At 42.7% G+C, this 11,971-nt stretch overlaps 1 protein-coding gene across 1 annotated transcript; it reads left to right on the top strand.

Annotated features, from left to right (window-relative positions):
• The first annotated feature begins 569 nt into the window (after positions 1 to 569).
• Positions 570 to 11,971, top strand: gpr146 (G protein-coupled receptor 146). Its single transcript, XM_061700788.1, has 2 exons — positions 570 to 845; positions 7,521 to 11,971. Exon 2 carries the CDS (start codon positions 7,556 to 7,558, stop codon positions 8,555 to 8,557), a length of 1,002 nt encoding a protein of 333 aa, XP_061556772.1. The 5' UTR covers positions 570 to 845; positions 7,521 to 7,555; the 3' UTR covers positions 8,558 to 11,971.

Here is an 11,971-nt window from a genome sequence, read left to right as displayed (position 1 = left end):
TCTTTAAGAATGGTGCTGGCCAAAAGGTTGTGTCAGCTCAGGCATTTGACTTTGCCGGCTTCAACGTAGAGCAATTACACTTTATAAACCCGGTTTATTTTCTTTACGTTCTCTTTGATTATGCTTTTTTTTTTTTTAAATGGATTTAGGCGTTTTATTTGTCTTCAGAAACATGACAATAAAATAGCAGTTATTGAGTGGCTGGAACGAGTAATTCATTTCAATGGTGAAAACATATTGATATAGGAGCAATTGGAGTTACGAGCTCGGAACGAAAGGTTCGGCTGTACTTGTATTGTTCTAAACAAGGTCCCGTTGAGACGTGAAAACATGAAAGTGTTCTTTTCCATTGTTCTAAACCAGGTTCCCGTTGAGCAGTGAAAACATAAAAATGTGTACACTCGTCTGCCGTTCCACTTCGGGCTCCTCACGACGCCCCGCCCCCCTAGTAACAAACTGTCCAATCAGAGCGAACAACGTCTTCCCGGGGCTGGCGACCGGAGATGAGTGGAGGGGGCGAGGCAGTGGGGGAGGGTCACGTGTGTACACATTGTATAGCGCTCGTAGCTTCTCCAGCGGACTGACCGCCCCCTTTTTTCAGGACAAACCTCGTTCGAAAAGTTGATAGTCGAGGGCTACGAATGGAGTAAAACGGTGTTTTTTTTTTAATTTTGTGTTTTTTTTCGTTCCTTTTATAAAGGCTTTAGCAGCGCGACCAGGCGTGTGTTTTTCGGGACGTTTCTCCTCCGTATGAAGCGATTGAGAAATGCCTTGTGAAATGTTACATCCTGACCCGATGCCTCCGTAGGTTGCTCCGAACGCGAGCCAAGTCTCAAACGTCTCTGGTGAGTCTTATTTCTCCCACTTTTTGGATGTGTTTGTTTGCCTCCATATGTTTCAGACGCGAGGGGTAGATGTAGAGAAGGGCTCGAAATGCTGACTAAACCGTGACAGCGAATCGTAGTTTGTTCTGTGGTGTCAAGTGTGATGGAGGTCACCACAATGCCCTGTTTGTTTTCGTCCTGTGGACATAATACCGTCAAAGATAACATATATATATTTTTAAAAGTACGTTTACATTATTTGAACGACAACGACGTTTCTAAGCTCTGTGAGCAGAGCAAGTTTGAAGTTGGGATAATGTTTGTGAAGCTAGCTTACAAGTGCTGTCGACAATGACATACTGACACAATGACACCTAATATATAACGTAATGTTTTTTTAAATTATTATTTTGCTTTTTTTTCATTTACGGAGCATTTGGGCTGTGAAATAAAAGTTCGAAAGTAATACCAAAATAATTGTAAATGCTGTTTTGTTTTTTAATGTAAATAAACTACTAACTAGATGAATACATTTCTGCATGCACTCACTGGTCACAAAATCCAACGTAATATCAAATTTTGCCTTTTAAAAAGGTAATAATGCTCAATTTTGGTTGACGCTGTCAGAAAGTTCTTGATTTAATTATGTATTCACCATACCAGAGCTGTTTCAAATACATGTATTTTGATTACCTATTGAAATCCCCAAATTTAAGATCAAAACCAAATTGGCTGTTTTCTACAAGTTTGTTGTAGTCAATGTAGTCGATTTATATCTATTGTGTTCTTTATGATTCATTGATATACAATATATGTTAATGGTAGGGCAACATATGTATTTTAGTGGTTCTGGTTGGCACTTGAGCCCCCAAACCGTGACACAGAGAGGCTCAAAATATTAGAAACTGCTCTACAAAAATATGTAGCCATCTTTGCAATACGGCAATCCCTCGTTTATCACGGGGGTCAGGTTCCTGGAATAGGTGAATCCGCAAAGTAGCTACCACAAATTTATTTATACATATTTTATAGCTGAGCGAACCTCCCCATAGTTTTTATTGTCAAACTATGCCTAACACAATTTTTAAAAAATGTAGTAATAGTAAAAAAGAAAAAAATGACTGCCTTTGAGAGTGAAAGCTTCAGTTTGACCAAATACTTGTGCTGTAATCTTCCCGCTCGGCACATTAAACACTGCCTGAGATTTAGCATCCCTCCAACGCCTGCCTGTCTGTCCGTTCTTGGCCGCACTTGTTGTCGCCAACTTCATCCACGTGACCAACGGCGACATGGGGCGTGCGGGGGGCCGTAGCTTAAGTGCACTTAAGCCTGCTTTGTGCTGACCGCTGAACTCTGACTCCAGTTGACGGCCGTGACAGTTCCAACACCGTAGGAGAGAAGTCACTTGAAAGCTGTCGGGCAAACATGACCGCTGATTGCTGTGATGAGATGATTACGATTTGTGATAATTATCACGCTTGCGTGGTAGTCAAATCGAAATGTTGTACTTTCTAACAGCTGATCTGCAAGTACAAGGTGTTCTAATTGTCCTTGATCGATTAAATGGGGACCTTGGTTTTTGAGTGTGGTGATTCAGTGATCGATGTCTTTACCGTTATTGATCAAATTATCTGAAAATGACCAATCTAAGGTGTTCGGCATCCATTTTAACTTTGGTTTCAGGGTCCACTCACACTTTAACTCAAAGTGGTAAAATACAACAACAGCGTTTCATAGAGTAAAAAGGAAACTTTTGAAAAACAGGTCTCATTGGGAAGTTTTCCAAAATGTCTGCTTTATCGTTCCCATCTAAACAAAAGTGGAACAGTAAGTACAGGCTACACAGGGGATCTTCAGGTTACGTCACCGTTCGTTCAACGGTGACGGAACACAAATTTGTACAGTCGGAACATGCCGTATCACTAACCTATGCTATCGATGCAGAAAAGTCATGATTAAAGTAAATGTATATGAACAATCCTTCTGGGCAATAAATACAAAATAGTTAGTGGGATTCTGATTGTAACACCTCAAAACGGTTTAAATGTCGGCACTGTGTTAAACCGAGGAAATGGCTAAAACCGTCGCTCGGAAATAGAAGTTGTACTTCCTGAGAAGTGACTCATTTTTTATCAGCAACACGCAGTATTTAGAGGCCTCATTATTACACTTCCAAGAATTATTAGCGGGTCAGGAAATGGGTCTGAGGAGCTTTGAGGACTTTTTAAAAACTTGATTAGGTGATACTTTAATGGTCTTTCAGGGGTAGGTTTTAGGTTCTAATGTGGTTATTTAGCGGTAAATTATACACCAAGATGAGCGCTCGATGTCGCCGAACCTCACTCGACTCCTGGCACCACTGCCCAGCCGCAACATTTGAGAATGTGAGTCACCCGTTTTTTTGTTTTGTTTTGTTTTTTGCGTAGTATCCCTGCCCCACAGTGTACAGTCAATCATGTGACATAATGCAGTCATTTCTCAGAAGGCTCTGTAAATTCCAGTAAGAATGTACTGTAAGGCGTGGGGCCCCGAGTGTCACACATAGTTAAGCACACGGAGCACATGGGGGTCACTCTTACGACATCATGTTTGGTGGGGCCCTCGCCATCTGGGAAATACAACTTGTATTTTATTCCGCCTTTCCTGTTGCAAAGTTGTGCAAAAGGTTCAGACTGGGTTGGAGTGCAGTCACATGCAAGGAGAACTCCATTGCAAGATTTCTTCCTCGTGTTGTTATTGCCAAGGAGCGAGAATGAGATATGTTTTTAGTGTCAGTCACGATGGAAAGCTGTCAGCGCTCGGAGGTGTGGTCTGCAGCAGAAGTGCAAGATTGAAGGCGCAGAGGACCTACAGAGCACATACTGCTTTTGTAAAACATTAGTCGTTTATTGCCACAGACTATTCACAGTACATGCAGGAGAACATTTTAAATTCTCAGAAAGTGAACTGATGGGGCCATTACGCCACAGTGACAATATGTATCATCAGTTCTAAATGGGAAAGGGAATTCAAAGAGGTTTTTTTGATTGATGATCGACAATATTAACTATCAATTGTGGAGCCTATTACAGTTTTAAGTGACAAATGAAAGCACTCTCGATGAGGGTGTTATTGGACAGAGCCGATAATGAAGATGTAGCGATGGTGCCATAACGCATCCAAAATGTGAGGAAATCCGAAAAAAGAGTAGTAGAAGAAGAAATACAGCAGGCGTTTCCTAATTGGCTATCATTCGATTTCATGTCACAGTTACGGAGTCCGTGGATTGGCCCAACTCGGTGTTGACCAGCAAAAGGATTTGCCGTTGTGAATATCAAACAGGTTTAACATTTATGACTGCCAGACCGACCATTTTCCGAGCAGTTCTGGGAGGAAGAAACACTTACAGTACACAACCGGATAATCAATCAGGATAATCTTTTCGGGATGTCCAACAAGATACTAGTGTTTCATGTAGCAATACTAAAAAAAGTACCACGATACCTCACCGTCAAAAACGGTACGATCCTATGTCTTTTTAGTACTGGTATTTTTATGCGTAGCTTTGGGCAGTTTGACAGATAGCAAACAATTCTCCAAATAAGAGGCGTACGTGCTTGCTTCAAGTTGTTTGTGTCACTCCCAGTTGAAGTTTATTGTAAAGCATACACAAAAAAACCAAACAACAAAAGTCCGCTGGCTTAATTTAAATGCCATAGACAGGTTAACTAAAATTAGCATAGATGTTACGTTAATTATAAACCGCAAGCAACACAAACGGAGCTGCCCCAAATGTTACAATTCTCTTCGAGTATGATAACTATTAATGAGGACACGGGAAACAATGGTAATGCGTCTGTGAGTTCTGTCTGACAGGGACAAGTGAATAAACACAGGGTTTAATGTTGTTTCATTCTTCCTTTCAATTCCCCCCCCCGCCCCATTTAATTTTTTTAAATTTCCCCTTTTATCATGTGATTGTGTTAAAGGAGCCTACTTCCCCAGAGCGAGTGCCTTAAATGAAATCAAAACCATACCCATGCGTCCTAATCAACTTTACTTTTTATATATTACACAACCCAGTTTGAGTTTAAGAAGCCTTCAGGGAGAGGACTGTTAGCAGGCTAAATGCTATGCAAGGAAAGTGCTTGTAAATGATTCACTCGGTTGTGTTTGCACGTGGGCTGAACGCCGCTGCTGTGGGTGAAAACAGCCTTTTGTCGAGAGTAACTGGAGACAGTCTTCCTTCTGACCCCGTTTCCAGTCCAACTACTTTGACTCCCAGTCTCAGCCACAGCCTCATTATAGCCAGCTGGAGTAGTACGGAGACGGACTGACGTCTCTGCCTCTCGTAGGCCAAAACAGACCCTCGGTAGTGGCTCTTACGTAAGTGAAGGAAGCAGAATGCTTCCCCTTTTTTCTGGAAATGCGAGCCATCCTTTTGAAAACAAAGCGGCCTTCCTGCGAATTAGCGAATGTTTTGCTTCCGAGTTTATTTACTCATCATCAGGGAAAGAAATCTGTCTCAGGACACCAAATCTGCAAACGACCAAATGAAGCCCTGTGAAAATAAACAAGAGTGAGTGCTTTCGACAACTCTGGCTTGATCCCCGACGCTCGAGGTCATTTTCCTTGACCTCGCCTTGAACTCGCAGACGCTCGGAGTGGCTTCTTCACCGTAGCCTGCTTCACATTTCGCTCTTTAAAAATCTCGTCGTCACCATGTGTCAAGAAGAAGATTCAAAGCACTTCACGCTAAGTTGCCAAAAATTCCTCAAATATATCAACGCTTGTTGTCAATGCAGGATTCCTCTCAGTCTTTGCTCACATATACAAGACTGAAATTACAATGATACCTTGACTTACAAGTGCACAAATTCACAGGTTTTTTTTTAGGTCTGAGCCATCACTTGGTCGTATTTTTATTTTTATTTTTTTGCTTTGTGTTGCAAGTAGGGCAGCTGCTATCAAATATTTTTAGAATCGAGTATTCTACCGATTAGCTCATCAATTAATCAAGTAATCGGGTCAAAATGTATTTTTTTGTTATGAAACACAATAACGTGCTCGTGAGGTACAGGTATTATTTTGTGCACTTGGGGTTGCTGTCCTCGCGTTTTACTGTAGTATATGTGAGTTTGTGTGTGCATGGTTTTAAAAGGCGGGGCCTGGCCTGGTGAGTGACATGGGTTTCAGTTGGCTGGCTGGTAACTGGCTAGCCCGGTAGAAAGCTTCGGATGTACCCACGCTCAATGTAGTGATTTTTTTTTAAAATTATTTTTGTATTTTTTTTTAAAGCCACACCCTTAAAGGCACACATCCAACACAAAAGTACTAGCTTATCTACAGGAATTACTTTATAAAACTAGTTTATTTCCTTATATTCGCTTACATTACATTACATTCATTCATTCACTTTAGAGCAAAAAGTCGTAATTGTGTCACTTAAACCATGCAGTGTAAATCCAGCCTTATGGGTAAGGTGTATAACAGGGGCAGGCCTTTTTTTGTAGTAGAAATGTATTGTAATTGTTGCACAGAAGGGACAATTCGCTGTATCGAGCTCCACCCGAGCACTATTGTACTTCTTACCCTACCACTGTGATAGGTTTGTCATCAGAACAGTTGTAGTACCAACAGCATAATGCACTGAACTCCTGCGAGCAGGACATAAATGCCATTGTCTTGGGCCATGTGGAAAGTAGCGGGCCTGCATGTGACAGACAGCGAGGTGGAAAAGAAGCTCGCAGAGGCGTCAAAACAATTTTGTTTTGTGTGGAGCCACCAGAACAAGGCCTTCTTCATTTACTGCGGCTCGCTGGTGTGATACCGACAGACACGCTGAGATGTTCATATTCAGCCAGTCAGAGGCAGTCGAGTGGAATTAACAGTGTTACTCCAGGTTTGACAGCAGTTTGTGCGTGAGTGTTTGGCGCTCGCTACAATTTACGGTATGCGTGTTGCACTTTTAACGCCTCAATGCTAAATGTCCTCTGTCCTCGGAGTAACCCGAATTTGTACGAAACGCGCAATAGTCTAGTCATAATTCCAGTAAATATTTGTTTGACTAATACTTCTAGACCATAAATATAAAACAATCAAATGAAAAACAGTAAGTTCGGCAGTAACTGAGTGTGCCGCCTTGTGCCACGGCTATGCCACCTTCCTTTGGTCCCTTCTTTCAGCTAGCTAAATGTGCCCTTGACTTTTACTTAACAAAAACGATGCGTATGGGACCATGACACTCACAATCACTTTCTACCAACAAAGCGCTACGCTACCTTTAATTCCACCTCTCCAAACAACGAATGTGTCATACTTCCTAGACATCGGTAACCTCTCACTTCAATGTTTATTAGCAAAATCCTTGAAAAACACTTATGTCTCCATAACGGGATGAAAATGTTCCATACAAACGCTGATGATTTACATTTCATGTGGCCAATAGAAAACCAATTGACGTACCATTTTTGAAGTGCGGCCGCCCATATCGCACAAATCAGAAACCACCACTGGCTGTGCAAACTGGTTCAATGTGTGTCATTTGTAACTTTTTAACATCTTATTTTAGTATTCTCGTGAGCCTTATTGAAAATCTATTTTTTTTCTTTTGTTTCTTTCTTGCTGTAGTTACCAGGAGTGCCAACTACCGTATACAAAGTCCTCATGTGTTTTAACATGCTTAGCTAATAAACATGATTCTGATTCTGATTGCAGTCCACCCACGGCCTGGCCTGCTCTGGGGTCCAGCGATGTGGATCTGCATGTTTTACAACGAGACGGAAACCAGCGTGGACTTCCGCCTGTGCCAGGACTTTGGCCTCATCCTGTCTGTGCTGTCGCTGGTCTACCTGCTGGTGTGCTTCCCGCTGGGCCTGTGTTCCAATGTGCTGCTGGTGGCCGTCAACCTCTCCAACAAGGTATCCATGACCATGCCCGACGTCTACTTCGTCAACATGGCCATCGCGGGCCTGGTGCTCAACGCGGTGGCGCCTGTGGAGCTGCTGAGCTCTACCTTCACCCGCTGGCACGCGTGGGAGTACACCAACGAGGTGTACATCACGCTGCTCATCCTTTTCAACATCTCCTCGCTGGTCATCATGTACTCCACCACGCTGCTCAGTCTGGACTACTACATCGAGCGCGCCCTTCCACGCACCTACATGTCCAGCGTCTACAACACCAAGCACGTGTGCGGCTTCATCTGGGGCGGCGCCGTGCTCACCAGTTTTTCCTCGCTACTCTTCTACGTGTGCAACCACATCTCCACCAAAATGGTGGAGTGCTCCAAGATGCAGAACAAGGAGGCGGCCGACGCCATCATGATGTTCATCGGCTACGTGGTTCCTGCCGTGGCGGTCCTATACGCCTTTGCGCTCATTCTGCGCATCCGGAAGGAGTCCACGCCGTTGGACCAGGACTCGGCCCGCTTGGACCCATCTATCCACCGGTTGCTCCTGGCCTCCGTGTGCGTTCAGTTTGTGCTGTGGAGTCCGTACTACGTGACGCTGCTGGTGCACACGGTGGCCGGAGCGCCCGGGTACGTGGGCGGCTCGCGCTACCTGCCCATCTACTACTTCCTGCGCTGCATCTCCAAGCTGATGGCGTTCTCCAGCAGCTTCGCCATGCCGCTCATGTACCGCCAGATGAACAAGAACTTCTCCAACAAATTGCGGCGGCTGCTGGCCAGACTGCGTTGCCGGGACCAGTCGTGCCCCCACGAACGCTCCACAGTACAGCAAGTGGTCACGTGAAGCTTCCCCACAACATTTCCACCCCCACAGCACTTATTTCAGCCCCCCTCACATCCCTCCAGAGCCAGTATCTCACCGCCAGGCGCTAGCCGCCCCGGACTGCGTTAAAGCGCGACATAGCAAACTGTGGAATTTCCTGTCACCTTCCGGAGCGCAAACCGACGGATCCAAGAAACCACTAAGTGCTGCCATTTGTGTGTGTGTGAGTGTGTGTGTGTGTGCGTGTGTGTGTGTGCGCGTGCGTGTGTGACCAAGGGAAGCTCTCCACTAAGTCACTTTGGCTGCATCCTCAGCTCTTAGCGCCTCATCATTGCAGTGGCCTGACATCCTGGCAATGTGATGAACATGCGAATGTCCCTGTACATTCACTAAGCTATTCTATATGATGTCTCTCCCCTAACTGATTAGCTTGGTGCACAACATATTGGACTATGAAATGAAGTCCATTGTGCGAGGGGGAACATTAGCTAGCTATGTTCATAAAGCACTATATGTATTACAAAAGATAAGCTGCTCGGCCTTGAAATTAATTTTACCATGAAGGTCTGTTCTTGGATGCAACGTTTACTATGCTGCCAGAATTCCATTGTTTTCGAGCCAGAACACTGCCATTACGTTTTGACATCGAAAATAAATGTTGGCATTGTCGAAAAAGATGTACGTGTAGGCCGCTCTCCTCCCTTCGTAAAGCCTTGAGACACGTTCACGCCCTCCGAGCTTCTCCCTTTCATGTCAAAATATTGCCATTAAGTTGGAAGTAAAAATGTATTCTGCAAACCAGGAAGTTGATGTTGGAAAAAATGACACTGAAGAAATGAAGATGGTCATGAAAGCAAAATCAGGGGGAAATAAAGTAATTTTATGATTGTGTTTCGTAGCATGGTGATGGAGTGGTTAGCACGTTAGCTTCACGATTCATTGAAGACTAAATTGTCCATAGGTGTGAACGTGAGTTCTTGTTTATCCGTATGTGCCCTGTGAATGGCCGGTGACCAGTCCGGATTGTAGTCAGCTGAAACAGGCTTCACCTCACTAGTGACCCTAATAAGGATAAGCACTCTAGAAAATGGATGGATAATGTCAGTATTTCATCTTTTAGCTCATCTTTTTCAGCACCAATGCTTGTCTCAGTGATCTTTTTTTCTAAAATGGCCCAAATAGTTTTCAATTAATACCTAATGGCGGTGTTCCGGATCCATATGTTGTGAGCTAGAATTAGGTTTGGTATAAGGAGGTTACTCGGGTTACATTTTTTAGAAATGCCTTCACGTCTAAATACAGTTGTTGTCGTTGTTGGTCGAGTTTCAATCATAACCGCTTTACCTCATTAGCCAGCAAATCATCAAATCCAGACAAAGAATCTGGCTCCAGTGCAAGCGCCTCAGCATTTGTGCAGCTAGCATTTGCTACTGAGGTTGCTAATTAAGAAAGGCTTAGAGTTGCAAATTCTTTTTTAGTTGAGCACTTTTTAATTTTCTATCACTCGTACAGAAAAGCGGTGGCTCCTCCAAAGTCGAACACAACTTTATGTCCAAGTTTGAAAACTGTACAGAGAAATGTTTTAAAGGTAGAGTATGCAGTTTTCAAACTGCTCGCAAGATTTGAATATGGCCTCACGTCTATCACCGCCCCAACACGCCTCCGCCCAAAGAAACACCCCCCAGCTCACTAATGCTTGTGCATGGAAGCTACATTGCAAACATGTCTTATTCGTGATTGAGTGTTGCCGAACACAAAATGTTACTGGTTTGATGTTGTATTTTTTTTTAAACTAACAAAAATATAAGAGGTGATCAACTTACCTGATGGCCCAGCAAGAATGGTGAAGTGAGGTTTTCCATGCCCAACTACGCAGCTTTCTGCATATAGGAGGACACCATCGTTATTTATGTTTTTGCCCTTCATTTGTCTCGAGAGCACTCCATTTCCTTCCTTTTAACTTTTGTTGCTAAACGGACCTAAATAATCTGACAAAGAAACCACGATAGTCTACTTTGCAAGAGTCTGTGCTGTGTCCCAGTGAGGCACCATGAGCGGTGGTGCGCATGAGTAAATGATTGACATCTGTTCAGTCACGGCTTTTATTTCTACACTCTATTATCTATTCTCCTTGTGCCATTCCCGGTCATAAAATAATAATTCAAATATAATTAGAGCCATAAAATGGTCACAGAGAGGGATGATTTTTCAAAAGATCATTTTAAATTATATTCTACTGTCATACAGTGTCACAGTCAAATTATATTCTACTGTCATACAGTTTTAACATACATGACAAAAAGTTTTTTGGTTTTTTGTTTGTTTTGTTTTTTAACTGCAAACACTACCTTTAAGTAACATTTCATAAACTGTCATACAAGTAAAAAGACTAATTGCTATCAAACAAAACTAATAAAAGTACAATTTCTGGCCCTTTAAGAGTTTTCCCCCTAAACAAAACAAAACAAAACATTTTTATCATTGCACTTTTCCTCTTTACCATCACTGGCACCCTTCTGTGTTTGTTTCATAAAAAGACACCCAAAAAAAGTCCAAAGAAGAGGGCCAAATATGCTTTTTGGGAGCGTTCAACTTTGGGAGGTTCCACTGTACGTCGTGAAAGGTTGTCACTTTTTTTTTTTTTTTTTTTTAAATACATTTGCTCAGCTTTTATTCACGCTACCGCAGAGAGTACCGGGGCTTTTATCACAGGAGCATGGCGTCCATTTTAGAAAATCTTATGTACTCTTATGTGAAGCGAAGGCCCATATAAAACACACATATGTCCCACCAGTTAATCATTAGCTGCTCAAAGTCCACAGTGACAGATCTTACAGTACAGTATACTGTACCTGTTGACAGTGGGCCACTTTAGTTAAAAACGACTGCCCACCCCCAAAAAAAATTAAAAATAATCTCTGCTATATCATGAAATATATGTTCTGTTAATTGATGAAGTCAACTCAATTTCAAGCCCTTATAAACTGCTGTCTCTTTCAATGATTTATTTCAAATGGAAAACAATCATTTTTGCCCATTTTTTCTCACCGTGTTACCGCAGCGCCTCCTAGTGGAGAAACGTACACCATCGTTTGGAATTCTGGCTGCATTTGTGAAAGACTACCTTTTTCTTTTTTTTTTTTTCTCCCCCCCCACCTTTAACAGTCTGACAAGATCTCAGCTATATTCGGATGCAATGTTATTACTTTCAACGGCAAAACCTCATTGGGTCCAAATGAGTCCACTTATGCCCCCCCGTGTGTACCGGTGAATATAATGCAAAATTAATGTGTATATATTGTAAGAAAGAGATATACTGTGCTGTAAGGTGCTCTTTCAATACGTACAGTATTTTTGTTGTTGTTTTGCCAGAGATATAGCTAGATTCTCTAAGTAATCTACTGTCATCAGAGTCAAAGACTGAATAAACCATAA

Source organism: Phycodurus eques, chromosome 16 (genome assembly GCF_024500275.1).
Source record: "Phycodurus eques isolate BA_2022a chromosome 16, UOR_Pequ_1.1, whole genome shotgun sequence".
In the NCBI taxonomy this organism is placed as follows: Eukaryota; Metazoa; Chordata; class Actinopteri; order Syngnathiformes; family Syngnathidae; genus Phycodurus; species Phycodurus eques.
Note: the sequence above shows the minus strand (reverse complement) of the source record. Positions and strands in the feature narration are given on the sequence as shown.

Coding starts and splice junctions, on each gene's coding strand:
- gpr146 (XM_061700788.1), top strand. CDS start 7,556: ATGTGGATCTGCATGTTTTACAACGAGACGGAAACCAGCGTGGACTTC.